This window comes from Poeciliopsis prolifica, unplaced genomic scaffold (genome assembly GCF_027474105.1).
Source record: "Poeciliopsis prolifica strain line A6 unplaced genomic scaffold, Auburn_PproV2 SCAFFOLD007, whole genome shotgun sequence".
NCBI lineage: Eukaryota > Metazoa > Chordata > Actinopteri > Cyprinodontiformes > Poeciliidae > Poeciliopsis > Poeciliopsis prolifica.
In genome coordinates this window covers 1,971,089-1,994,094 of record NW_026562382.1, presented here as the reverse complement: position 1 = coordinate 1,994,094, position 23,006 = coordinate 1,971,089, and the positions used below count along the sequence as shown (strand labels likewise).

The window sequence follows — 23,006 nt, the reverse complement described above, 5'->3', positions numbered from 1 at the left end:
AGCATGAACAGATTGAAGCATCCTCCATCTGAATGGAAACAAACAGAAAGACTCCCGGGCCGGGAATCGAACCCATGACCTTCTTGCTGCAAGGCAGCGGTGCTACCCACTGTACCACTGTGCAGCAAAAACACTCTTTGAGTCAATTTAAGTTAGTTAGATTTCTTTATTTTTATTTAATAAAACACATCAACCAAATGAATTAAGTTAGAATAATGTAAAAAAAGTTCATAGATTAACTTTTCAGAGTGTAGTTAAAGGCACTTGTTTTGTTGTTTTTGTTCTTTTCTTTTAGCACATTGCCTATTCAGATTCAAATAGATTCATTAATTCACATCCAGGAAAGGAAAACAAGCCCAGTAGAATCACCTGAGGCAGGACGGCGCTCCGTAAAGAGCAGAGAACCGAGAAGAGCCTCTTCCTCAAAGAGGTGAAGGCAGCAGGTGTGTCTGACCTCCTGCTCCTCTTCCTCTGGCTCCCCGCAGGGAGGGAGGGAGCTGCGGCGGCGCGCGCGCGCATAAGCTTCACTAATTTCAGTTTCTTCGTTGCTGTTTTTTTTTTTTTTTTTTCGAGCAGTAGGGGAGGGTCGATGGAAAAGATGAGAGAGAGCTCATGCTAGCGGCAAACTTTTTCTTAGAAGCCATTCAACCTGCGCGCTCGAGGTAAGCAGAAACTTCGCGCGCCGCTGGACTCATCAGACTCTTCATTTAATCAGTGAGTTTGGCGAACAAAATACGACTCACCTGCGCTCTGGAGCCGCTGGTAAGACTCCCTCCTCAATGGCTAGGAGTTTCTTTTTTATTGTACTTTTTATTCTTTTATCGCGTTTGGTTTCCTCTTCATGTCATTTGGACTTTGACTCTGTCGTAAAAGTCTGTCTATTGTGACGACTGAGGGGCAAACAGGTGGGTAGAGAACCAGCTAACTGCCCTCCAGGAGGAGAAGCATCACTTCGACATGTTTTAGAGGAAAACAGTTACCTGGTTACAAAAAAAAAGAAGCATACTCTTGAGTAAGTGATGATTGTCATTAATATTTAGCAATGACGTCATCAGACTGAGCAAAATCTGAAGTCAAGTGGAAATTTTTGGTATTTGAAGGATCAAAGTGACAATTCTTGAGTAAGAATGAAAAATGACAAAATTAGACAAATAATTGACGTCTCCAAATCAGTTTCTTTCAGTAAAAATTCTTAAAAAAAACAACAACAAAATAAATTTCTTTAACAAAAACTGCAGGTGTGCATCTGTGTCTGGTGAATTATTATTTTTCGTTTAGGTTTTCATTCTGCGGCTTGAGAATCCAGAAATATCACTGTAGTAAGATCGGCTAAACTTCATGGTTGAATCACTCTAGTAAAAGTAAAAAGCATATTTTGATCCTAAAAGTAATTTTTTAAAAAATAGTACTCAAGTAGATTTAGTAACTAATAGACTCTAGATGCAAATAAAACTTTTGTCTAAAGATACTCGCTTATTTCAAGAAAGGCGAGTACTAGTTACATTTAATCGGTTACTGTTTGCGGAAAAAAAAACAACCTCTAAGTATCACCGTAGTTTTTCATTTGACTTGAGTCACATGATCGTACTGCATTGCTTCTTTTGAGTAAAATTTCTGGAAACATCAACCGATGTGAGACACACTGGACACATTTTAACCACCTCCCCCCAAAAAATGCACCAGACACAAAAATATGGAGAGCCTATTCAGCCAAAATTAAATAAATAAATAAATACGCAGGGAAAATAAATAAATGTGTAAAATAAATAAAATGATTAGTAATCGGCACCTTTATTCCCATTTATATTTATACACTTATTTATTCCAGGATTTATTTCTGCCTGGCCTTTTCTCATTTTCCTATTTTCCTTGCCTTCCAGTTTGGCTGAAATGGCTCTCTGTACATAAACACACCTAAAGTTTATGTTAAAGTGAAATTTATTTTACACAAGCATCATTGTTCTGATGTCAATTTTTGACCTGCCATTTTTACTAGTTTCACAAGTTTTATATTGAAAAAGAAAAACATTTGAAAAAAATTTTCTTCTTAGTTGTCGTGAAATTTACTCGAAATGTTTTCATCTCAGTCTTTAAACTACGTGACTTTGTTCATAACTTTATGTTCTTGAGAGCCTTCCTCAGAAAGTGATACGTCAGCCATTGTTTGGTGTTTTCAAAGAGTGAGTAATTCTTTGGATAACTAATCGTGAACGCTAACATAAAACCTGAATTATTAGAATGTGTTTTCACATGCTAAGAAAACCAAAACAAAACATCTTGACACAAGAGCATCAGTAAAACTTGAGCATTAGAAGATGTTCATAGATCAATGGTGGGTAATTTCAATTCTCTCCAAATGGCATTTTGACACGAGTTGACGGCTTGCAATCACTGCCTGTGTTGATGATCTCAGGGACATAATCTGTGTGACAAAACATCAAAATGTTTCAGAGCAATTGAACGCCATGTTGAAGACATGGCATTAAGTCTTGGTCAGATCTCTGACCTGGTGTTTCTGGCAATGGCCGAGCAGCAACATCAACTCACAGAAACATTGTGGCTTGTGTTGAAAACAAACGCCGCACTATTCTGTAACCGTGACAAGGCATCTTTTTGTGTGTGACAGTTAGTTTAGTGTTGAGAGGGAAAGTCACCGTGATGCTTTTGGTCCAACACTAGTTATTCATCGCAATATTTTCGCTGCGTATGAGTGCAGGCCGTTCGGGATTCTTTTCAGCAGGAAAGACGGTTGTTGATCTTCATGACTCAGGAAATGGATGCAAGGAAATGGTTTCATGCTAAGCAGTGAACATCTGAAAGTGTGACAAGCAAGACTGTATCTCGAGATCACCTCGTCAGCCCAAAGGTCACAAAAATCCCCAAATCTCACCATTGGAGAACCGCAGCAACGAGCGGCGTCTTGATAAGTGTAGAGGTCACCTGTGTGTGGATCCAAATTATAGTCGTGTGGCTGTATGTGATTATTGAGAATGGGAAGTTCAAATGAAAAACAGTTTGAAATACAGTGATCATGCAGAGCGATCATTCAGCCGTAACGGTGAAACCACATTTGACTCAACCCACTCACAAAGGAAATGAGCAGAAACTCATTCAGTGGTATAAAGTTACATCACCCTGTCCCTTTTTCAAAATAGCTGCTGTAAATTTGAACTGCTGTCAGTCAAATCCAGGGGAAATTGAAATATGACAGTATGAGAATCAGCCTGCACAATCTAAGACCTGTGAATTCACACTGCTGTTTTCTGTGGTAGCACTGCAGTGAAAGCTCATAAAAATGTCCGGGTTTTTATTGACAACAGTTTCTGGTTTATTGTATTTGTAGCTGTAAAGAACAAAAAAAAAAAAACAGGATGATTTTTTTTTTAGTTATGAAACATGATTTCTGATAACGTTCTTCAGAAAATGATTTTGTAACTGCACAGATTGTAATCGTCTGCAGAGACGGCTTTCTGAGGAACTTTCCAGAGCCCCTGCTGTCTAACAAATCCACCTGTGAGGTGGAGAAAAATACGATTGAATTTCTTCAGACAGGAATTTAAAGAAATGCAAATGAGTGTGTGAACAGTTTGAGAAAGAACTTTGTCTCTTTCAGCTAATGGACGTCTTCAAGCTTCTCCTGTCCGTCGTCATGATGATGTCAGCGTCTGAGGGGAGACCAGGTAGTGTGTGCACAAAGAGCATCGACGAAAGAAAAGAGAAACGTTATTCGTTTTCATCATTTAGAGGTAGTCAGACTCATGAGGCCAGACTGGGATGCAGGACGTAAGAAATATGATCATTTATGTGACTGCAGAGTTTATGATGAGAGACACAGTTCATCATGTAAACATGCAGACCAGAGGGCAAATTTAAAGGAAAGTTTGTTTTAACTGACTTTAATGACAAATGATAGAGAAAAACATTCTGGGAAATCTGGTTACTCCCCAAAATACTTAATTAAATTTAAAAAAGTAAAAGACGACATATTTTAATAGATAAACTCCACAAAAAGCTTTGCAAAAAGGTCAAATTAAATGTCGTATATTTCCATGAAACATTGACCTTTCTTGTTTTAAGTATCGTCTTTATCCTCATTTTCAGAAGCATCAGATTCTTCCTGCCTTCCCCAGGATAAATATAAAGTCATTAAAGGTGAAGCTTTTTATTATGTGCCCCGCGACATGGGCGACCCCAACCTGCCCGATGAAAACATTACGTGGTACAAAAACGGCCCAGAGGTCATGAACATCACCACAGACGAGACACACAGGATCCATTACCATGGAGGAGCGCTGTTTTTCTTAAACATCAGCGCTAACGACGCTGGTTATTATACTGCCAGGTAAAAACATTTGTTTATGTTGAGCTCTGGAGCTGCTGTGACACTGCTGCTTGGTCTCATGTGGTGATATGTCAAAAAATGAATGTTACATTGATTTAAATATGAGGAAATTAATGGATTATGTCAACCCTGAACCCCGATCATGTGTTTGAAGTATCGCCCTTATTAACCTCGTTTTTACCTTCGTTCAAAAAGAACCTAATCAGAAAGAACTGACATGCTTCCATAGTTCATCGCCAACCTATTTTGAACAGCTCTAACTTGTACTAGATTTTATTTCTTGATCATAATTTGTCTGAAATAAAGTTTCTGAGACTATACAAGTCTTGAAATCATTCACAAATCACACAAATATGGATAATCCTTTGGTTTCTACTCTTGTCCTTTTATTTAAAGCATCTTTATGGTGGCTTACTTCCCAAAACAGCTGCTCTTGTTTATGTATTTTAATAGTTTCATCAACAGAACAAAAAAGTCAATTCATATTTGACATTACAAATAATGTCAAATACCTACAGTTGAATCTGTCTGATCAGGTGAGTCCAATAAGCTGATTCGTTGCAGTGGTTTAGGAATATAATCTGGGGCAGCTGATGTAGACTGACAAGTAACGCCTGCAGGGCCAGCATAGGTAAAACACTGACAAAACGACAAATGATGTAAAATACTAAAAAAGAAATCCAGAGGAAACGTCTGAACAAAATGACAACAGAGAAACACAGGGATGACTAAACAATCATAAAACAACATTTGAGCAAACACTATGAATATGGAAGCAAAGGAATGAACTGACTACAGAGTGAGTGACAAAACCAAAATTCACAGGTTCTAAAACTGAAGATTTACAGTAAGATATTGATACTCAATAACATAAAAAATGTTTCTGTATTCTTTCTGAGTGCATATTTTTCTGCACACCTACACACCAACCGTGTGTGATCGGTGGCAAGATTACATTTATCTAAAGAACTGAGAAATGATGAGCTCAACAACAATAGCTGCACTTCCTGTGAGTCAGTAAAAATAACTAATCTGTTATTCTGCCTTGTTCATCACCAACATAATGAAGAGTTTGACGTCCTTTATCAAGGTTGCGGATGCAGCCGTCTTTGATCAACAATCCCTGAGTTGGTCTTTATTTGAGACCACAATATTGAACTTTCTTAGTTCAATATTTATCTTTATCTGTCCAGTAACACAGATTTGCAGAGAAAAGCAAAACCTTTTCTCTGCAACACATTTAACTGACTTAAGTGCATCAACAAGGGAGAAATGATCAGCGACACAAATTGTGTGGAAGACAAACAGGTCAGAAAACAGACAAAGCTAGTTTTTCACCTGCAGGTGTGCTTCTGACGACGCTGTTGGTTCTGTTTGACTGCGATGTGGCAGTCCGAACAACAAGCCAAGAACATAGATAAATGTCTTTCTATTTTCACTTCGTACAAGTCCTCCATTGTTAAGATTTTTAAAGTACCGCTTACAATGGTCACACAGTACATCACTGTTATTACTCACTTATTACTGGACATTTCAAAACTGCTCAATTTGTCATACACACAGATAATGCTTCAGCAACCACAGCAACATCAGCAGAGAGACATTGCACCTAGTCTCTCTGCGGAAGAAAATGAGTTTTCCCTCTTCCACAAGGCAGGAAGTGATGGTTTTAGTACAGGAACTTCCCACATATGAGGGGATTTCCAGAGATTGTGTTATTAGTGACAATAACATTGTGTAGACCAAAAAGCAACATTTTTAACCATTTTGCTATCATGCTGTTAAACAGCATAACATTGTTAGTCCACAATCTGATAGCTGATGGTTGGTGAGGTTAGCAAGACAGTCTGCTCCTGTAGCTGGTCTGCAAGTCATTGGCTTAGTTGACACACTGCCCCTGACTTACCAGCTGTTGAGAGCACTGTGAAGTGACGGGCGGGGCTCTTCTTGCTTCCATGTCATTTTAGTCTGTGTTTTAAACAACCAGAGATGGTTTTAAGCAGCCAAATTTGGTGTTCGTTTAAATGATGAAATTCACTTGGAACTGGGTCTTATTTAGAATGAACTGGTACAACATATCCCATATCCCTGGTCACCAGAGGGCGCTATTAGACAAACTGTACTGTTGAAATACAAAAAGTGGAACTAGAGCCAAACGTGCTGACGATCTAGTCTGCTGTTTCCATTTCAGTTTTATGATCGACAGTCATCATCAACACTTATTTTCATGACTTCAAATCAGTGCACAAACTAGCATAAATTGTTTATAAACAGTTAATTTAAAATTGTTCATTGGCCTTTGAGATCAGCTCATCTGTGAACGTTTCTTTCTCCACAGGCACATTGAGCCATCAGGTGAATGTTTCTACTATCACCTGAAGATCGAGGTCTTCAATGAAGCAAGTCGAGAGAATATGACCTATGGCTCAATCCAAAACTCTGCGCAGAACATAAACATTCCTTGTCCGCAGCCTGTTAAAGACACATGCAAAACATTTAATGGGAAATTCACCTGGTTCAAGGTGAGGGAATCTCTGATGACAACAACACTTACAGCTGTATCAGCATATGCAGCTATGCTCTAGTGGCATCCCTGCAGAACTATTGTAAAGCATGTGAAGATATTTTTTAGTGGATTTTGTTTTCTGTTTGCAAGAGATGTGTACCTAGTGAGTATTTATCGTAGTGTGGAAACATCATAAGAGTGGTTAGTTTCCGATACGTTAAAAGATTACATTTTTTTCCATCCCTTCTGACGTTTTTCTCATTTTTATTGCAGGGCAAGAATCTCATTCCTGGTGAACACAAAAAAAACCTGTGGATAAATGATGCAACAAAAGATGATGAGGACATCTACACCTGCTTATGTACCTGGACTCACAACCACATGGTGTACAATTCTTCTGGTTCCAGGAGACTTTTTGCTTTAAGTGAGTCCTTTTAGATGGTTGGGTATTCAGATGAAGGCAGGAATGTGTTTTGCATTAATAAATATAAAGCCAAATGAAAAAGTGTTTGCTCCTTCTCTGATTTATTCAGTTTTTGCTTCTTTGTCACATTTGTTTCATCAAACTGATATCAGATTTTCACTTTAGTTGGTTTCAGTTTGTATGTAGCTTTTTTTCCTAACAAGAAAACACAACACAGTGAAAACTTTTCAACTCTGCTTCCTTACAGAATTATCCATCTTTCCAAATGCAACAATTGTCTCTCCCACCAGCAAGGAGCTGTTTGCTGATGAAGGTAAGAAAACGGCTTAAAACGCTAGAAAGACTTAAAGTTTGCGTCCCGACTGCTGGTGAGTTCTGGTCCGAGATGCTTTCCACCATAATGGGGCTATAAAAAATATTTACTCTTTTCTTGTGTTGTTAACAGACGTTTATTTTATGCTGCCATGTTCAAGTAATCTTTATCTGTTCAGTAACACAGATTAGCATAAATTACAAAACAAAAATAAATAACCAAATACAATTTTGTTGGCACCAAAAACATGTAACTTTTAATGGCATCTGATACTGTTTATTCCACACAACATTAGTTTTAGTCTAGCTGTGAATATTTTATTGAATAAATAGGTTTCATAAAATAATATGTTACCTTTAACCTTTTTTCATCTGAAACTATGGACACATTTTATACAAAGAGTCAGATTACTATAATTTCTACACTGTAAGTTTGTTTATTCTTTTATTACACAATGTTCAATAAAGTCAAACTCAGAAGTTTTCACTGATTCAAGTTTCAGTAGAAGTGAAACATTGCTATGAAACACAGTGAATGGAAACTATATTTCAATGTAACAAACCATCATGTGTTCAACAGGTTCCAGCATGAAGCTGAACTGCACTGTTTACTGTGGGATCAATGCAGAACGGGAGTGTGAGGCCACCTGGTTGATCAATGGAAAACCAGCAAAGCAGAAGGACGGATACAACGAAACCACCAAGTTGTAAGTCTGAACATTATGTTAACTATTCTGAGGTAAATTTAGATTATAATTCTGAATTTGAACTTTTTCCACCCGACGCCGTCCGATTTCCTAATGGAGTATTTAGTAATAATCTATTAGAAAAGTTGAATGAAGTTATTTAAAATGTCCATTCAGAAAATTGACGTTTAAGTTGGTCTTGTAGCAGTTTTGTGGCATAACGATTTAGTCAAATGCTTTAGATTATAATTCTGAATTTTAAAATTGTCCTGAGGGGGAACCAGTATGCCAGTAGAGTATTTTATGATAATGTATTAGAAAAATGGAGGAAAGTTAAATATCCATTAAGAAAATTGGCATAAATTGATTTCCTAGTAATTAAGTCAATGCTCAGTAAGCATTAATACACATTTATATAACTTTTAATGAAACATTTTACTTCTCAGAGAGATAGAGGATGCTTCAAAGAGAACCTTCTGCACAGCGATCCTGACCATCTTCAGGGTTTCAGCAGAAGATTTCCAGTATAAGTTTAAATGTCAGGGCTCAAACTTTTATAAGACGAACTCTTCAACTCTGACTCTGAAGCAAAGAGGTTAGTGTCACCACACCTTCCTTCTCATGTTGCCCTAAACTTTTCAACTTCTGGTATGAGATATGAGTTACAGGAGCTTATAGTCTTTAATGTCACTGGAGATATTATGCTAATGTTGCAAAAAAAAAAAAAAACCAAAACAAAACTAAACAAAAAGCCTAAATCAGATATAAAAATAATTCATGTAGAACCAATAATCAGCATTCTGTCTTATCCATGGCTGGTTTTTCTTTATTCATCTTTCAACGTTCTTGTCAAAATCTGCCAATTTCTCTAGATGTCACCAGATTAGTTCATTTCTCTATTTTAGTTTATTTTTGTCTTCAGTTTTCTTTATGTTATTTTCTTTAGATTTTTTCCCAGGTTTGTTTTAGATCACTTTAGTCTCAGTTAAGCTTCTGTCTTAATTAGACTGCTTCCTCGGTTTCTGTGTGATTCTCTTTCATTCTGATCCTTTGGATCTCTTGTCACTTCACTGCTCTACTACGGTGGCCACAGAGGGTCAACAGAACGCAAAAAGCAGCAACACAACAGGAAAAGGCACAAACCAACAAGAAAAAGCTGCAACCGAAGCAATGTTAACGAAAGTCATGCAAGTAAAGTGCATCATAGTTTCTGATTTAGTTAGCTTCTATTTTAGCATACTTTAGCGTTTAGCATGACTTCTGTAACCTTTTGCTGTTGCATTGACGCTTTTGCATTTTGCCCGTCACACTCATGCATTACATTTATTAGAAGACCACTTAAATAGACAAATGTTTCAATAATTTTTTCTGATTTTCCTAACCCAGTGCTTGGCCTAAACGTTGGTATTCTGATGTCTCTTGGAGCATTTGGTTTAATCAACACTTGGTCTTCGTTGGGTTTGTTGTGAATCTTGTTGAAACATATTTGCGCTTGTCTTCCAGAGTCCATCATCCCCCTCATCATTTCATGGATGTGTGTGTTGCTGATTGCTGCGCTCGCCGCTGTGCTGGTGAAGTATTTTGCCATCGACCTCGCTCTGTTGTTCAGGCCCTATTTCCTTCCAGGAAGACGCAGTGAAGGTACGACAGAGTTTTAGTTTTTCAAAACATTGATCCTGGAGATTTCTATCAATTGGAGCAAAAGGCTCCAAATAAATAAGCTGAAATTAAGTCACATACAAGTATTTTGACCAGTCACAAAAATGAACAATGCTAAATAACTGCTTTTTATATAATTGTGCTAAGACGTTCTGTTAATATCACATTCGTATTGGGTGTTTCGTGGTTAATTTGAGCCATTCTTCTTTGGGATGGAGTGATGACACAACAATCTGAACAAATTTGAGAAACAAAAATGTAGTGCTCAAGTTTGAATATGTGACACATTTGCCCGAAAATGCAAACTTAATTCGTATTGCTTGGCTCGTCTGCACGTTTCAACCACCGGACCCAAAATGTTACTCACCTCAGATGAAGTTGATTACGATGGTCAAGGAAAACCCAAAGACGATAATGTTTTAAAGGTATTTCTTCATCAATACCATCTAAGAAAGAAACACAAAAATTAACATTATCAAGCTGGATAGAAATGTAAACAAACTGAGTGGAATACGAAAGGAAGACGACCACCTCAAAATGGTTCCAACTGGGGAGTTTCACAACTCATGTCTGGTGAGTGAGCAACAAACAATCAGAGGTTTGCCTCAGAATCTCCCCATTTATCTTCAACAATTGGTCTGAAATGGAAAAAAAAATGGGGATGAGAAAAAAACAACAAAATAAACAAGAAGTTTAATGGGACCACATCCAAATCATGATCTGTAATCAGTCTCTCATCAGACACGATAGCTGAGGGCTAAAATCCAACATGAGTGAAAATTAGCATGTAGTGGAGCAGCGCACAGATTCAACAGAGCAAGAAAAAGGCAAACTTTGAGTTTAGAGTGTGAGAGGCTGAGGAACTGGGTTTACTGTGTGTTGCGTTAAAGGAGAGGTAAACATTTCATTTAAGTTATCAGAACAAGTCACGGCCTGCTGAATGGGAATCTTAAACATCTTGTTGTTTGTGTGACCCAGACATGAAGATGTACGATGCCTACGTTGTTTATCAGACACAGAGCTTAGACAAGGAGACGGAAGACAAACTGTCCGACTTTGTCACAAAGACTCTGCCCTCTGTGCTTGAAGACAAGTGTGGATATCAACTCTTCATCCAGGGAAGAGACGACATACCCGGGGAAGGTCAGTGATGTTAAAGAGTGTCTGTCTGCGGCTGAAAGACGTCGAACAAGTTCAAGGGGTGTGAATACTTTTGAAAGTACAGAGAAACAAGAGATGCGATTACTGTGCATCAGTGGATGAAATGCACTTGAACTAATAAGTATTTTTGTGATCCATCAGATCGTGTGGAGCAGGTTGAGAGCTGCATCGAGCAGAGCAGGAGGCTGATGGTCATCCTGACACCAGGATCAGGACCAGAGATGATGGAAAATCCCACCTCAGACCAAACCTCAGTGATTGGATTTGACTGGCAGGTAAAAGAGTCTGGGGGCTAAAGGGGACAGAGGGACTAATCCAGTTCGTATTCTTCTTGTTTTAATTAAATCTGGGTGTTTGAAATGCTAACGGCAAGGCAGCAAGTCACATTGCAACTCCATATTTTCACATTACAGTTTTTTCCTGGTGCTTCGATGTATTTCTCTGATCAGAGAATTAAACGCAGTGTTGGGAAGTAACGGAGTATAAGTACTTCGTCACTGTACTTAAGTACAATTTTCATGTATTTGTTCTTTAAGTAGATTTAATAATGGATACTTTCGACTTTTACTCCACTACATTTTACAGTAAGTATCTGTAATGTTGTAATATTCGTTACATCATTGAGCTTTTTTTTTTGTTTCCGTTAAAATGTGAAGTTCAGGGACTTAACCGGGCGCTGTAAAATTTGCACTAACTGTTGTGCAAATGCCAAAACTGATGTAACGTTCCAAAGAAAAAGATATAAGCATGATAAATAGTGTGTCATACCAACAGCCGCCTTTGAGGTGAAGTTGTCTGCAACAACCATGGTCTCTTCTTGCTTTTATGAACTGCTGTCTAGTCATGGCTCAAGCACGTCTTAGAGAATTATAAAATATTTTTGTTTTTCTGAACCGGTGAACTCCAGGTCGGGCTTCACCACGCGCTGGTGCAGAGGGACATGAGTGTGATTCTGATTCAGCTCGGAGAGATGGGCCCAGGAGGTTACGGGCGCCTTCCTCCAGGCCTGCAGCACCTGATCCGTCAGAGCGCCCCCATCAGGTGGTCGAAGGGCTCTCGGACAGCCTCCAAGTGGAACTCGCGCTTCTGGAAGAGAGTGCGATACCTGATGCCTGCCAGACCCGCCAGAAAACGTGATTCGTCTGCCATCATCTAAAACCGCTGAGCTTTGAAATGTGAATATGGAAAATTAAATTGAAATGGCGGACGGGTTCTCGACAACGAATAAAGAGGAAGGACTTTATTAGAAGTCCTTCATAAAATCCTTTTCCAAGCACAATAATAAAACATTGCATTTTACCCAAACTCAGCAAAGGTTTGAATAACTAAGTAGTTCAAATAAAGACTATTATTCGACAACAAGATGAAAAGAACAAAAACCAAATGAAAAGCACAAAATATGCTCACTGATCTCAGTGCAGCACGTCCAGAACAATTATATAGTTTACACTAGACAGTGTAAAAGGCATATTTTTCAAGTTTTAACTTCAACAATATGAACTGAATAAAATAAAAATAGATGATTATTTAGGCTTTACCTTCAGTTGAACGGAGAACAACTGCCAACCAACTGCCAGAAGAGCTAACAGTTCCAACTGATCTTAACGGCTCTAACAGCAGAAAAACTGAAGTTTTTCCTTGAAGTTCAGTTTTTCTGAAGCTTACAACTCTTTCTAGCTTAGAAGTTGGACTATAAACAAAAAAAAGGAAAAGAAAAGTTTCTTCAAAGTCAATAAACAACATTAAAAACATATCAAAAGATTCTCACTCTGTCTCAGCTGTCTCATCAGGGTTGGATCTCCAGCACACAATCAACGCTGCCAACACGGGAAAGAAGGTGGAGCCTCTGTGGCATTCCGCTCTCTGATTAGGTCATTTGGGCCTAAAAGTTGTCCCAAGTGACAATCAATGGTTTGTGGTGTCTGATTGAACTTCCCATTGGCCAGGCAGACCACCCCACCTACTCAATCTCTACTCCTTAAAGGTCTATCCCCACTTTATGTGAGTTACACCGAAACTACTACAAGGAAGCTCGTCTACGAATTCATTGCCAGGTTTGGAGCTCCACTTGAGCTACACACAGATCAAGGTCGTAATGTTGATAGCTCCCTGTTTCAGAATGTATGTAAGCTCATGCAGATCACTAAGACCAGAACTACCCCTTACCACCCTTCCTCCAATGGACAAGTAGAACGGTATAATAGGATCTTATTGCAGATGCTTCGATGTTATGTGAATCAGGACCAAAAGAACTGGGACGAACATCTGCCACTACTCACAGCAGCTTATCGCAGCTCACGACACACAGTGACAGGGTTCACACCCAATAGGCTTATGCTCGGCAAGGAAGTCCACCAACCACAAGACATCCAGTCTGGCACTGCAAAACTCAAGATTGATGCACTAGAAGCTACAGATTTCCTCTACAACCTGGAAGAAAGTTTAAAGAAGCACAAAACCTGGCAAGAGTCCATATTCGTCCTGCACAAGATCAACATGACTTCCGGGCCAAAGAACACTTCTACAGTGTAGGAGACCTGGTGTTTATCAAAGACGATGCAAAGAAGAAAGGGTTAAGCCCTAAGCTTCAGAAATGATGGAAAGGCCCATTAATTATTTCAGCTTGCCGTGGTCCTGTGCTGTATGAAATACAAGGTCCCAAGCGCAGCACAGTGATGCACCACGATCGGCTCAAGCCATATGACAGTGATGCGATACCAGTCTGGGTTTTACGTCAAAGAGGCAGACTGCTTAAAAATTTCCAAGACCAAGAATTCCAACCAAAAGGAGAGGATGTTCCCCTGGTTCCTCTGCTACCGCTATCCGATGATCAGGATGAAGACCTCCAGCCCAGACAGCATAGCTCCCGCGGTCACTGGGTTGCTCAAAGCCCTCCACCACGATAAGGTGGCAGCCCCTCTCCCTGGGCTGCCACCGAGAAATTCTTCTTGTGAAATGCAATCAGAATAAAAACAAAGAAAAAGTTCAACAGGTGTGAATGTCATCATATCCATCATGTGTGCAAATTCAATCATTTGTAATATTTTAGGTCATTTGGGCCTAAAAGTAGTCCCAAATGACAATCAATGGTTTATAGTGTTAAATAAAAAAAAAAAAAAACCTATTCAGGATCAATTTCTTTTTGCTGTTAAGTGCTGAGGTTTCAAAGAAGATAGTAATCATCTGCTCGGTCCTATTTTACTATTGACGTAATGATCACAAACCACAGCAGTTTCCAAAATTCAAAATAATCTCTTCTATCTCCACAGTCTGTATCTGTTGCTGTGACTGCTGACAAACCAAGTCAAATAATCTCTGAATCAGTTTCATGTGGTGAGAACCTTTCTGCTGCAAAGTTCTCACCACAGTCTGTTGCCTCTGCACTTCGGCAGAGAAACTACCATATGGAAGTTTCTTCCATATTTCCTCCGATAACACAACATTGCTGCAGTCCACGAGGTCGGAAAATAAACTTGTGTATGAATATGAAAAAAAAAACTCTGAACATGATAGTGTGTCTCACATCTGGCGAGTATCCTTTTGTAGTTATGCACCACTTTGTGTTGGTTTGTCCACTAAATCTCAAAGGTCAAAGGTTGAAGCTTGTGGCTGTCACAGCTCATCTAATGTGGAGTTCCTCAAAGCTCCGTTCTGGGGCTTGCTTTGTTTTTATTGTATATCCTCCTTCAGGTCTATTTATGGAAATATGCATATCCCAGTTCATTGTTTTGCAGATGATACTCAGATTTGCAAGCCCATAATGATAAAAGGATCTGGTCTGGAATTCGTTACCTCAGATCTGCTGAAAGTTTGGAGAACTTTAAAGTCATTCTAAACATTCAAGGAAAGGTCTGGAAGTTTGATTTTGGACAATCTGACCAGAGCAGTAGACTATGAGAACTGACTTGCGTCAGAGAGTCACAAAATGTGGAATCTATAAATTTCTTTTCCTCGAGTGTTTGGGAACCGTTTGTGCGGCGGAGGGAGAAGGCAGAGAACGAACCCAAGACGCGGCTGACTCCACAGAGCTGAAGCTAACCTCACCACCGCTCAAACGGCATCATCCTCTCAGTTCGATAACAACTTCCTATATATAAGGCTCTGCCCAAAACCGCTTCCTCTGTTTTTACATTTCTAGCTTTGTCAGGATGGCAAGCAAAATAATAATAATATGGGTAAAAATGTGGGTATAAGAACAGAAAATATTTCAGTACTTAGTAAATGAAAGAAAATAATAGCATTTGAAAAATATGCTTTAAGTAGCTCTGGGTGGTAAAAAGGGCTTTGTCGTAATGCTGTTTGGTAGAACCCAAACTAAGATGAGGCGGTCTGACCGAAAAAAATGTATTTAATAAAGAAACTGAAATAAACATAACTTTTTCACAACTACTGCTCATAAAAGTCTTACCGAATAATTGATCAATCACTAAAATAATATATTATTTAGTTGCATGTAATGGCAGACACTTGTCAAATTGGGACTTTGTAATTATTTATTGAACAGTAATTTGGGCAAGCCTGCATTTATTCGTAATTATGGTCCCATGCTGAAGGTAACAGAAGAGTCCTAAAGGAGCTTTAATCTATCATACAATATATTCTACTTGCAGATGAATTATATGTACATCTCACATTTGAAGAAATGATGAGCACAAAGAGGTTGACTGCAGCATCTTTGCACGACTCTGTCCAGCTTGACATGTGCCGTTTGAAATAAATGCCCGTTTTCTGACAAAACCTACCTGAAACGTGAATGTCAAGCAACTTGAAATTACTTTTAACAATTCACTTTTATGACCTGGCTTTCAGCACGTCAGCCCAAATATCTGTCTCTTTGCTTTTTCAAAAGTTTCAAACATTTGTACTGTTATGTATTTCATTTATTCGTAGTTGCGCGTGCTTTCTGAAGCACCTTGTGCAGCAGGAGCCGTTGGAAATGGGCTATTGATAAAATCGACGTTGACGTTAAAATCTTTAAACGTGTCTCTGCTGAAACTGTTACAATTCTCAGTAAGCAAATGTGAAAATTCAAGCATTTTTTATTTTTATGGGCTCCCTTGAAGGCCTGGGGGCCCTAAGTATCTACTTAGCTCGCTTTGCCTTGAAATGATGTTATTGCCGATCGCTGACGCATCTCCTGGGCCACTTTTTCTCCCCAGTTCACTTCTGGTGTAGGAGCAGATCTGCCCACATCCTCGGAATTGGTAAAAATAGGCTGCACTTTAAATCTCTTATACACATATAGCTCATAAATGGGCCATCTACGATGGAACGCTGAGTTCCTAGAAGAAATATTTAATGGAATACCTTCAATGAATGTATAAGAGCATCTAACTTTAGACTGAGTGCCTTCTAATTACACAGATTTGCCATCTTCTGAATGAACAGGCACATTAAATCCAGCCTGGTTTTTCTGGTATCGCTGTCGAGCTCTCAGCATGCAGAGGCTGCACTTTATTTCTACATTTTCCATTCACTCATAGTTTCGCCTCTGGCCTGCAGGTTGACGTTCCAGAGAAACACCGTCTTGTTTTGAGGAAAGCTGTTATGCATAATTGTGGTAAATGTTCAAATTAATACATATTTTTATTGCAGTAATGCATTCAGATATAAATAACTCTTATTTAAATTGAAAAAAAATCACATTGCGCTGAGGAAGGAGGAATGTAAAAATAATTCTTGATCACTAAATAATTCTTGATCACTAAGTTATAATTATTGATCATTCTTTTCTAATAAATGGATCTATTGTCAGCGTTTTAGTAATATAACGGACTGCGAGGGGATGAAAATGAGCTTTCCTTCCTTTGGGAAGTAGGAGGATGTTCACCTGTTGATTGAAAATTAGATGGAGGAAATGAATTAATTGATTTTTCTATATTTTCTCCCACTGCTTCCCAACTTGGGAAGAAACTGAAAATAAAAAAAGATTTGGCTTAAAAAAGAACAAAGACAAGTTTATGAGTGATTCAACAAGTAGAACTTTTTCAATCTGATTTCCATTTACATGTTCTTGCACAATCTTAACCTTTCGCTACAGATTTTATAAAGTTTCATTTCCTCTTTAAGAACTTCATAGGTGAACTTGCAACAATAAATTCAGCATCGTCTTTCCACTTTCTAAAGAGGGTAAATCCTTGCTTACTTACTCCACAGTGGCTCCATGTCTTATTCTTGAAGGCTTGGTCTCCCTCGCTCTCTTGCAGCCTCAATAAACAACAGATTTGTTTCAGGTATCCGCAACTTTATTTTTTTGTCATTTATTTTGCGCATCCACGTGGATCCAGAATTTTCAAACCAAAATCAATCATTTTTGAAATTGAGGTATTGGTTTTGACTGAAAAAAATCCCAGAAATACCCCTCGTAATTTTGATTTCCTGTATTTGTTGGACATTGTTATCGTTTAAACAAAACTGCCCCACTTGCTTCTATTTAGAGTTGTGGTAAGTTTGTGACAGTAACCACTTGATTCATCTTAGTCACAGCAGGAATCATGTGAAGCAACTGTTGGGATTGTAGACGGCCAAAAATAAAAAACAAAAGCCATCCAAAATTGGTGCGGGGGTCAAAAAAGCGTGACAAAGAATCAAACACCACTGTAAAATAAATCAAATGACAAACAAGGAGGATTTGGGCCCAGCTCGGCTGAGCAGTAACTAATATCACAAGACAGGAGTGGGGTTTTACCAAAACCTACCACACGGGGGAGGTATAACATCAAGAGACAAAAAAAATCATTTAAAACAAATCAAGTCAAAATAACTTAAACTTAATGCAAAATATGAAGTCAATATTAAAGTGACTTACAATCCTTGGAAAAATCTTAAACTTAAACAAATAAAAGTTTCTTTGTTGAAATATGAAGTCCAGAGCATTAAAACGGCATCATCTTTTCATACCAATGACACCGTTAAAATAAAATGCAGCCAGAAAGCTTTTACTTCTGGAGTCTTTCTGAAATAAATCAACAAGTCTTTAGCTTTGGCTGTAACTGTTTAGACACACCAATATATAAATATATCTCCAGCAATGGTTTGATAGCAATTTATAGCTCACTTACTTGTCCGGACTGGTTTAGGAAAAATGTGTCATGATGGTGAATCTGCGCTACATTAAATGATTTGCCGCTCAGCGTCGACATGCTTCCTCTCACCTTATTTGCGTCCTCATTGTTATTGTGACTTACCACGCTTTGTTTACTGGATGACGGCCCGCCGCTGAGTTCGTCAGATTGCCGAAGGGCAAACCAGTTTACAGTACCCAGTTTACGTGATGCAGTTGTCTGGAAGGAAACTGAATCACTGAGAGGACACAACTTCAACCACAAAGGAGGGATTTATTCATTTTTTTTGTGTCGCGAAGGTTTGAACAAGACTCTCTTCAAAGAGGACGCATTGGAGACTTTCAGAAGGAACTATGGGAGTAAAGTTAACAATTCACTCAGAGCCTCTGCTTTCAGCTCTCGCTCAGATGCTGATGGGAGTTTCTGTGAATGAAAAGCACTCAGTTGCATTTTAAAAATAGCTTTCAGGTGTAATGTATTATGCACAATATTGGTAACCCGCATATTGTGGGACTCTAAATAAATAATGCAGAGATTTGGCTCCAGCCTTTGAGTACTAAGGACAGACACTAGAGCATTTGTTGATCCATTTCAGAAGAGGATTGCATTCCTCTGCTCTCCTTCATTTAGTCAGCTTTGACAGCAAAGTCTAGTTGAAAACACAAAAAAGAATGAATGAAAAACAACAATGCTCATTCACAATGCTTGGGCTTTAGAAAGAGGCTGAAATAAGCACAAACTGCCAGAAGCGAATTTTGACCCCAAGCCCTTAACCCATATGACTCATATGACAAATGGACAGTTAGCATGACTTTGGCATCACAGAACGTTACACCGTTTACATTCTAGATGATTATTCACTTTCGTAGTACTGCACAGAAAACCACAATCTGCGTCTTCTGTCTTTCCACTTGCTTTTGTCTTTCAAATCGACTGACTCATTTCCACCGTCTAATTTTTGGTCAACAGGCCAAAGGGAGGCGCTAACATGTTTCCCCTCTTTCCAAAGAAATGGACGTTTATTTTCATCCTGATGCAGTTTGTTATAACACTAAGTGTCTGACATCATGAAACAAATCCACTTTAATCTGCACTTCACTTCAAACAAATGCTCTGTAGGTAGGTAGGTAGGTAGGTAGGTAGGTAGGTAGGTAGGTAGGTAGGTAGGTAGGTAGGTAGGTAGGTAGGTAGGTAGGTAGGTAGGTAGGTAGGTAGGTAGGTAGGTAGGTAGGTAGGTAGGTAGGTAGGTAGGTAGGTGCAGAGTGAAGTCTGTACTTTGTATCGGTCAGTTTCTTATTTCCTCACTGCGACACACAGAGTGGACGTAGAATCTCGGTCCCGCAGGAAATGACCGTTGCAAGTGACTAAAAATAAAAATGGGCTGGTTTCATTTTCCGTTCCTTGACGGTGATCACATTTGGAGATTTCCAGGGTTTCCACACTACAATTTGTAACGATCACATTAGCAAGGACATTATGGTCACTTGAGTCACTGACCCACTCATCCTTGATCCAGTGAGTAAATGGGAAAATGCCTCCTTTGAAATGCCTACCCATGTGGAACGTGTGAAGTGTTTCAATGTATGTATGACTGTAAAGTCAAGGCTTCAGTGACTCAGACACTTCCTTACACTCAAAATCCTGCATGACGATAATGTGATTTATCTGCACATTTTATGTGTTTTATGAGATGATTCATTTAACATGTGTCAAACCCAAGGCCTGGGGGCTAAATCTTGTCCACTATAGCTTTCTATGTGGCCATCCAGACTCCAAATTACATCAATACTGTGAATTTTCTCGAAACTGATGAAAACCATTGGGTTTAAGTAACTTCAGCCTCAGCCTCACTTGATATCGAGCTGTAGTGTGTAATTGACACGGCGAGCGATAGAAAGTCGCATTTAACTTCATACATACATTTCTTAATTGGCACCGCAAAATCTGCAATAACCGCAGTTATTGCTGTAGCAATAACTTTTGTTGCAACACCAATAACTGTTGCAACAAACAGTTATTTATTGATATTTTAAACAGTTTTATTGGTTTTATCAATACATTCTGGCACATTCAGGTTTTTCACCTGACCCAACTCAATTGAAATCAGTTTTAATTGACTCATTACTTTGTTTTTACGTTATTATTAATGTTTTCTGTCTTCTATTTTTGTTGTACAGCATTAAAGCAACAGGAAAACGTTAAAGTTGTATGAACACCTTTGCAACGCAAGGTTTTGTCAAAGATTACTGTTTGAACGTAAGACGTCTGATCTGTTGTCAAAAGTCAGCCAAAAAAATGAGTTATGTTTATTTTTAGTTTCCAATCATTTTTTTACATACTTTCCCCCTTTTTAAATACATGTGATCAAAGTAATGTAATAAAACATCAACTTCTTTCAAGGCTGTTTTCATTGAGTTGGGCCACCACTGCACACACAGCTTCCACCGAAACACAACAGGGTTTCTCAGGAATATCAACAGACCAAAAGTGAAACCGCCAGGAAAACATTTAAAAAAAAAAAGAAGAAAGAAATACACCTCTGCCTCTTAACAGCTTGATAGTGATGCCAGGAAAACCGACCTTAATGCGTGTTTATTCTAAAGATGGCGCATCTCGGCGGAATCCCACTGAGACGAACTTCGGGGAACACCGAGCTTTGTTTAGTTCGTTGTTTATATACGACGAGTCTATGCTGCGTGGATGAAAGCAGAGTTGTTATTTAATAATTCCACTTCCAGGAAGGAAAACAAGCCCATTATGACCGTCGCTCGGCACTTACGAGGCAGGACAGCGCTCTATAAAAGAGAGGGCAGCGGTGAGCCAAACCACAGAGTGTAAACTGTGAGGAACTTCTTCCACCGGGAGACAGAAGCAGCTTTGTTCCTTCGTCCGGTTCTCCTTGAGCTGACTCGCTGGGGTAACCCCTGGTTCACTTCTGGTTTGGTGGTTTGGTTCTTCTGCCAAACCAACGCGGGACGCTTGATAAATAGGTCGGAGCGCGCGCTGGCAGCAGGCTCTTCCCAGAAGTCTCTCGGCCTGAGCAGTGGAGGTGAGCAGGAAGTTACCTTGAATTTACTGTTGGCTCTTGTCAAAACTCTGCTAACTATATATAATAACTTTTATTCCCACAGAGGTGGCTCGTGACCAGTTACATTTTATCAGTTATTTATTTGACAAAACCTTTACTTTTACTTGAATAATATTGTTATTAAATGTTTAGTTCTTAGAAAAGTGTCCGATAGTACTGTTATATTTCATATTTCATAGCTTTACAGCTTTATTCATGATTTTTTTTATCACTGTCTATGAGGACAATATTAAAGGATTAATCAGAAAGCTAGTTTTAAAAAATTAATAAAGTTCCTTATTTGATGCAGACGAGACAGTTTGAAGTGTTTAAAGTGCTGGAATTGAAGCGAAATTTAGTCTCAAGTTAAACATTCATGAGTGACGTAGCGACGTAAAAGGAAATATAAATAAATTATAAGTGCAATTATCAAGCTGAACATGTCACTATGTTCAATCCATTTTCCTTGTGAGAAATAGTTTCCTACTCGAACTTAGTGAATTTGGCTACAATTTATAACAGCCAAAGTCTGTATGTTAAAAGTGTACTTGAATTATTTGTGGGTACAATTAACACTAATACTCTAGTTCAAAGATTTCTCTTTTTCTTAAAATAATATAATAATATTAATATGCTATATTAATATTATAATAACAAAATAAAAATATATAATAGAATATTCTAAATAAAACAGATATATAATAAAATTTTCATAAAATCTCCTACTCCTGCACATTTTTTTTATTAAGGAAGTCTTTAAAAAGCCATTTTTTAAAACTTTTAATATATATATATATATTTTTTTTTTTGACACATCAACTAACCTCATGTTACTGAGTCACTGCCTCAGTAATGTGAGGATGTTACTGTGCCAAAAATAAGTATTCACCGCATGTGCCAGAACACATTTGAAAAAGTCATTCATTATTCGGCACAACACCAAGAGCGAGGCTGAGTCACTTGTAAAAGTTGTGATGCATTAATAGTTCACAGCCTGCATGACTCACGAGGTGAATGATAATTCTGATGTCACATCGTATGTCATGCGTCTCCTCTATAATGTAACAGTTTCACCCAAAAAAAACAAAAAGACAAATTAAAAAAAGAGAAGATTTTAACAGAATTAGGAAGAAAGCAGCATATTTAAAAAATCAAAAAACTGTGCAAAATCTAAAATCTAGATGAAATCTGGACATAAATGTTTGTATTTTATTGCTATAATTTGTAATATTATAAATTACAAAACATGGGGAGTTGATAGAAAACATTTTATTGTAATTATGATAGCTGGGATTTTCTTGCTTAGACTTTGCTTTCTCCAGTTTGTCCTCTGACTCTAATTCCAGCTTTCTCATATCATTCTTACTTTTTAAAGGGGCAGTGTTGCATAAAATAAACTTTTTAGAACTGTACAGCATGCCAAAATGTTATTTTCTTAAAACCTGGAGTGTTTAAAGGGCTGAGCAAAACTCGTGAGTGGGCCTAGCTCCGCCTTCAAGGCACAGCTCCTCCTCTGAACTGCTATTAACATGCACCCTTCAACTGTGATTCCTCGACTCAGCTCCTTCAGACTAGTCAGCATCAATTAGCTGGGGGACCTTCACACCTGCTGAACTTGTTATAGGAATTACTTCTTAGTGCAACACTGGTAAAAACGTTGTTAAAGTGTTAATAAAGGAGCCATGTTGTGATGAGATAATGAGCAATGCCACATTAGTTCATTCAGTTGTCCAAAGTTACATTATTCACTTTGCCACTTTTTCAAAATAGCTGTTTTAAACTTGA

At 38.4% G+C, this 23,006-nt stretch overlaps 1 protein-coding gene and 1 long non-coding RNA gene across 6 annotated transcripts; one reads left to right on the top strand and one right to left on the bottom strand.

Moving 5' to 3' along the window:
- The first annotated feature begins 589 nt into the window (after nucleotides 1-589).
- On the top strand, nucleotides 590-12,485 carry LOC129361505 (interleukin-1 receptor-like 1). The gene is made up of 12 exons (XM_055032388.1): nucleotides 590-762; nucleotides 3,614-3,680; nucleotides 4,102-4,342; nucleotides 6,681-6,864; nucleotides 7,122-7,272; nucleotides 7,520-7,585; nucleotides 8,165-8,291; nucleotides 8,717-8,865; nucleotides 9,774-9,911; nucleotides 10,908-11,072; nucleotides 11,232-11,365; nucleotides 11,998-12,485. Exons 2-12 carry the CDS (start codon nucleotides 3,617-3,619, stop codon nucleotides 12,244-12,246), a joined length of 1,668 nt encoding a protein of 555 aa, XP_054888363.1. The 5' UTR covers nucleotides 590-762; nucleotides 3,614-3,616; the 3' UTR covers nucleotides 12,247-12,485.
- LOC129361506 (uncharacterized) lies at nucleotides 9,069-13,008 on the bottom strand. Of its 5 annotated transcripts, none has more exons than XR_008606152.1 (5): nucleotides 12,859-13,008; nucleotides 11,859-12,176; nucleotides 10,461-10,567; nucleotides 10,297-10,375; nucleotides 9,069-9,889 (listed from the first exon to the last, which is right to left on the bottom strand). It is a non-coding gene; the product is annotated as an uncharacterized LOC129361506 (long non-coding RNA). The 5 variants fall into 5 exon arrangements; XR_008606151.1 differs by lacking the exon at nucleotides 12,859-13,008 and adding an exon at nucleotides 12,629-12,666; XR_008606155.1 differs by lacking the exon at nucleotides 12,859-13,008 and adding an exon at nucleotides 12,629-12,666 and having other exon boundaries at nucleotides 9,069-9,882.
- Between the last annotated feature and the right edge of the window lie 9,998 nt (nucleotides 13,009-23,006).